The sequence below is a fragment of the Mastigoproctus giganteus genome, chromosome 2, assembly GCF_048544385.1.
Source record: "Mastigoproctus giganteus isolate SK-2022 chromosome 2, ASM4854438v1, whole genome shotgun sequence".
Classification (NCBI taxonomy): Eukaryota; Metazoa; Arthropoda; class Arachnida; order Uropygi; family Thelyphonidae; genus Mastigoproctus; species Mastigoproctus giganteus.
The window spans coordinates 146,050,376-146,056,375 of NC_143576.1; the positions used below are offsets into that span (position 1 = coordinate 146,050,376).

Sequence of the window (6,000 nt, forward strand, 5' to 3'; positions counted from 1 at the left end):
TACTGCTCCAATTTGTACAGCAGTCTTCCATGTGCAACAGTATCAAAAGCCTTTCTAAGATCTAAATATACAATATCAAAATTATTTTTTGCATCCAGTTCCTTTGTGACTACATCATAGTATTCAATCAAATTGGTCAGACAAGACTTCCCCTTAACAAACCCATGCTGTGTCTGAATTATTACTGAAGTTTTGTTTAGATGATCCTGCAATGCTTCTTTAACCAGTGAATCCATTATTTTCCCTGGAACAGAAGTCAATCTAACAGGTCTGTAATTACTCGTGTCACCCTTTTATTCCCCTTTGTGAATTGGAGATACGTTTGCACATCTCCAGTCCGTGGGGACTTCTAAGTCCAAGGATACTCTCATAATTATGGCTAAGGGTTTGATCACCTCCTTTAATATAACAGTATAGATCCCATTCCACCCCTTTCTTATGTCTGACTTCAACAATTTCTCCTCCACTTTGCTCTCAGTTATTACAAAATCATTTAATTCCCATTAGAGTATGATAAACATCTGGCCCTCTTCTCCTTGAATAACTCCTCGTGTGAATGGAGATGCAAAATACTCATTTAGTTTGGCAGCTATCTGAGAATGATCATCTGTAGTCAAACCACTGATATCAAGCGGACCAATCTGATTAATCCCCTTCCTTTTAGAGTTTATATAAGTAAGGAAGTCTTTGCTGTTTTTCTTTGCATCCATTGCAAAATTTCTTATAATCTGCCTTCGCTTGCCTAACCTTTGTGACTTGATTACAAACTAGTTTATATATACCATAGGCTTCTGTGTTCCTGATAATTTATATGCATCCAATGCATTTTTCTTCTCTGCCACAAGTCTCAATAGTTCACCTGACATCCATTTGGGCCCAAGCCTTGAACAGTATTTCTCAGTTGGAACAAAAAGTCTAGCAGCTTCCAAAATTACATCCTTGAATGATTTCCATTTAGAATTTGCTGTTGGTAACATCAGTTGGTCCCACTGTATAGAATTTAAAAAATCTCTGAGACCACTGTAGACACCTTTACGAAAGCATAAACCCTTCCCTTTACCCCTGATGTTAGTTACATCTTTAAGTAAATCCCACATCAGTACCCAGTGATCACTGCCAATTAGTGATTCCTTTTATCTGTAAATTCTTAATGCATGAATAATCACTGCTGATAATCAGATCAAGAGTGTTACTCCCTCTTGTTGCCTCCCAAACATGCTGCTGTAGAAAGCAATCATCCAATAAATCCACAAAAGCCTTGCTAGTGTGCAAGTGACCAACCCACAAGTTCCAGTCAATATCTGGGAAGTTAAAATCCCTCATTCTAATACACTGATTTACTGGCCCACTCTCTGTATAATTGTACATTGTACTCATCAGAGGCCTATAACAAACTCCTACCCTCATTTTTGCTTTCCCAGTGCTTATGTTACACCAAACTGACTGAATATTGCACTGTCCATCTATGTCAACTGGATGTATCTCCTTAGATTTTGTGTTTCTTAACTAACAACATAACTCCTCCTCTCTTCCTTCCTATACACATTGTACTCCCCAATTCACAATTCGTATTCCTTATATCTGTGTGACACAATGTTTCTGATATCCCAACAATATCGGCTTTTGATATCTTTACCAGCACTTAAAATTCATCAAATTTATTTACTATGCTCCTTGCATTGGTGTACATGCACCTGTTCTTACTTATTTGAACTTAAATATGATTATATTTAAGTTAAGTTAAATAATATTTAATCTAATGTGTCCAAAAGCCTTGGGAATTTATGATAGTTTGGCAGCTAACTGACTTATAAGCCAACAATTTAACAAATTTATTCATAAAGTCATATGGCTTTTGCTATGTAAAGTTTGTCATGTTGTGGTGGCATACTACTCATGAGTTTGTCATCCATCAACCTATATTCATAACGTACTGCCTCTGTATTCATCTCCCATTGATCTTTTATAATTGTAATTGACAAGGAAAGGGGCATTAACTAACTTATTGACAAGAAGGAAGGTGATGTTTTGGCTTGTATTTCTAGACACTATCAGCAACATAAGTCAGAGGAGTTGTTACCCTGCACATTTCTTTGAAAATTAGCCTTTAATACTGTCTCAGTGCATTAAATTGGATTAAAATTTTTATTAAATTAAAATTAGTTTTAATACTAGTCTTTAATATTAGTTTTTCATACTGGCTTTACTATTGAGTTATACAATATAAAAACTACCACTTTTACTAATGTCAACATCCCTGCGTATCAAATGTGGGCCCTCATACATTGGGATGCAATCTCAAAGAATTCTGTCACATGTACCATTACTTCGACTAGTAAGGTTAATATTTCAACATTAACCATTCTTTTAAGATGCAGTTCTAAAAGTTTTTTATTATCACAATACATGCCAGAGGCATATCCAGACTATTTTTCTACAAGAGACAAATATAATGATGATGATGATAATATATGTGATTGACAGTAATCTGAAATATTCAAATTTTTAATCAGCTTTGATCCACTGAGTGGCCACTGTATTAGGTACACTTATCCTTCTCATAGTGTTGGTATCATGCAATATAAAAGAGGAGTCCAGAGGCTGTATGCTTGCAATTCAGTGAAAGAATGGGCAAAACAAAAGATAAGTGATTAATCATGCCATGGTAGTGTGAGCCAGATGCTCCATCATAGATATCTCAGAAATTGCAACTCTGATAGTATTTTCATGTATATCTCAGGTGTATCAAGATTGGTCCAACAATCAAATAACATTATATAAACAGTGGTCCTGTAGTTGGAAACAGCTCATTAATGTGAAAAACTAACAGGATTTGTGCAGAGTAACAGAAAGCCTACAATCAGTCATAACAACCACATAAACAGTGGTCACCAAAGAGGCATATCATACCTTGGCATGAATGGGATATCATAAGTGATGATCAAACGTGGTTCCACTCCTGTTAGGAAAAAACAAGTGCTGTTATATTGAGCTCAGGAATGCTAACACTTGATAATGGAGAATTAGAAAGATGTTGCCTGGTCTGACAAATCCCTGCTGTTTTATACCGATGGGAGGACCAGAACATTAGCTTTAGTACAGGCATATGATGCAAGAAAGCAAGCTTATACAGTATTATCCAAAAAAAAATCCCTCATTTCACCCATCCAGTTCCTTTGTGACCACATCATAGTATCCAATCAAACTGGTCAGACAAGACTTCCCCTTAACAAACCCATGCATATATATAGCAGATATATAGTGAAAACATCCTACACTGTTGACACCTGAGAGGAGGACCCATTCTACCAGGTGTCAACAATGCAGTGTAGTGGTGTGGGGACTGTTTCTGTGGTGCACATTTGGAGTCGCTTCATACTGGTAGAACATGTGGATGCCACAGGTTATCTGGAAATTGTTTCTTACCAGGCAAATCCCTTTGTGGCTGCAATATATCCATCTACATATGAATACTTCCAACAGGATAATGTGCCATGTCACAAAGCCAGAACTGGTTCCAAGGATTAGTGAATTCAGCCTACTGTAGTGGCTTTCCCAGTCACCCAGTTTGTGAGCACCTGGTAGATGAGGTGGAATGAGCTCTTCAGCATAGACATTTGCAACGGCTGTCAGGTGCCACTAAGTCTACATATGGCAGGCTTTGGATATCTTGTCAGGATGAATTCAGATTGTTACGAGGACTAGAGGGGACCTACTCACTATTAAGTGTGTGCCTAATAAAGTGACCACTCAGTATACACACACCTTGAATAAAAATATATGGATTTTTTTTTTTAATGAACCATTGCTATACAACATGGATAATGCAAAGTTATTTTATTAAGTGCTTTAACCTAATTCCTAAACTTATTACAAAGGTGATGTTTCAGGATCCTTGCCAGATCCCACCTGATTAGGATAAGGGGTAAAACTCCAGACCACGGTGCCCCTTTGAAAATCACGTGCCTAACCTGCTATGGTTAGCATTAGTTAGGGTGTTTATCCCACCGTTGCCGCTGTTTTAAAATCGGGAACTCGTTTTCCTATTTTAAAACAGCAGGAGGGGGGGGGGAATAAACACCCCAAGACCATGGCATGCTGAAGGTGCACCATGTTCTGGAGAATAGCGCCAAATTACATTAAAAATAATATACATACAAGAATTGTAACCATACAAGGATACCATAATAAAACATACACAGTATTTATTAATTAATAAAGCTTGGGGGGGGGGGGGGGCAGTTCGTTTCTCCTCCTAGATCCGCTACTGACTTATAAATTACAGGTCTAAAAATACCCTTAGGGAAAGAAACAACTAAGCGCGAATCATTTGCTTGAAACAGTTTTTGCAATCACACAAAACAGCATAATATAATTTATTAGAAGTTCTTCAATTCCTGCAAGAATTTGTTTGTTGCCGTTATTAATTCAAATGATACCACACGAAATCGAAATAAAAATAATGCATTTTATCCAAACGCCACAAACGGTTACTGACCGCTCAATACGCACTGTGAATACTAAACAAGGAGCAATATGTGCCATCAGACCTACAATGCTTTCTCTATTACTATAAATCGCAAAGAAAATGTTATCACAACTTAATTTTCAAAGGTTTAAAAAGTTTATTCTGTCAAATACACAATACGTTTTATCTCTTCAAATCTGATATTTATAGAAATAAGGTGAATGACCTCACAACGCCAATGGCTTCAAAGGGTCTCAAAGGATGCAGATGACGTCACGATCTTTCGCCAATCACGAGAAAACACTTGGAACTAGTGGGGTGGAAGGTTTATCATTGCAACTTCATCTCAGAATCTCATACTTAAATATATATATTACCATAAAGTTACCTTCGCGCTTTTCTGACTGTGGTTAATTAAAACAAGAAGACCTCCTGTCATGCCAAAGACGCCATTTTCATGAAAAAAAAAATAATAATAAAAAAATAGTCAGCGGCCATATACGCACGCATGAATGTTGAAATTTGAACAAGCCAATTACAAAGGGGTGACGAAAACAGAAAACACGTATCACTTTTTCACAAAGTACAAAATAAACTCCATTTCTTCCGCTGCTCTTTTTCGTCAATATTAATCTGGGTTGTTACGTGATATCCGTCTCTAACCATAAAAAGTTTATTTCAGAAGAGCTGCACTTATTTGGTAATGAGAAAACTAACAGAGCACTTGGCTTTCCTTCGCGATTAAAAGGAAAAAAATAAGTTTAAACATTATATACGTATATAAGTGAATAGTTCGAAATTACTTACCCAATAACCAACTTCTCGTTAACAAGCGACTCAAGCGGCCTTCTTTGCCCTTTTTCCTTTGGCACTTGCTTTATCGGAATCATTCTGTGCTTGCTTTCGCTTCCCTCTTTGGCTGCCTTTGGTCTCGGCATCCCCTTGCCCGCTTTCGCCTGCTTCGCTATCAGTCTTCACTTCTTTGTCTGAAGCAGCGTCCGGTTTCTCCTGTTTACCACCCTTTGTTTTAGTATCACCTTCAGGTGGGCTGTCTTGTTCTTCTGATCCCGCCTGGTTTTCTTTAATTTCGGCAGTTTTTTTATCTGCAGATTTTGACTTCTTGGATGCAGTAGTACGACCACGCTTCCCTCGCTTAGCCGCCATTTCTGATTTCAGCAACCGTAGAGCACTGGGAGCGGAGCAGCCGACGAGATACGGTTAGACGCAGAACAAAGTACGAGAACGGTAACAACGTGCTTCGCTCTTCAAATTGGCGCGAACTACTGGATCCGGTTCTAGCCGGTTCTATTGCGTTTGCATCATCAGAGAGGGTCACATCACTGCTTGAGTGACACCAACATCACTTTCGCTGTAATTCAGAATTGGAAAGTTGCATATATCATAAAATATATGCGCAATATAACAGAAAAAATTAGAAGGTCAAATAAAAAAGTTAAAAAATTGCATATAATTCCGTAATATTTGTCTTCTATAGATTATCATATAAAGAATAATGTGGATAACATAAAAAG

At 37.5% G+C, this 6,000-nt stretch overlaps 1 protein-coding gene across 1 annotated transcript in view; it reads right to left on the reverse strand.

Annotated features, from left to right (window-relative positions):
- Nucleotides 1–5,746, reverse strand: part of pzg (putzig) — a 43,110-nt gene extending 37,364 nt beyond the window's left edge. Inside the window, exon 1 of the mRNA XM_090368707.1 lies at nt 5,276–5,746. Within this exon, the coding sequence (XP_090224833.1) occupies nt 5,306–5,632 (327 nt within the window). The 5' untranslated portion in view covers nt 5,633–5,746 and the 3' untranslated portion in view covers nt 5,276–5,305. The remainder of the gene's footprint in view (nt 1–5,275) is intronic.
- Nucleotides 5,747–6,000: the final 254 nt, after the last annotated feature.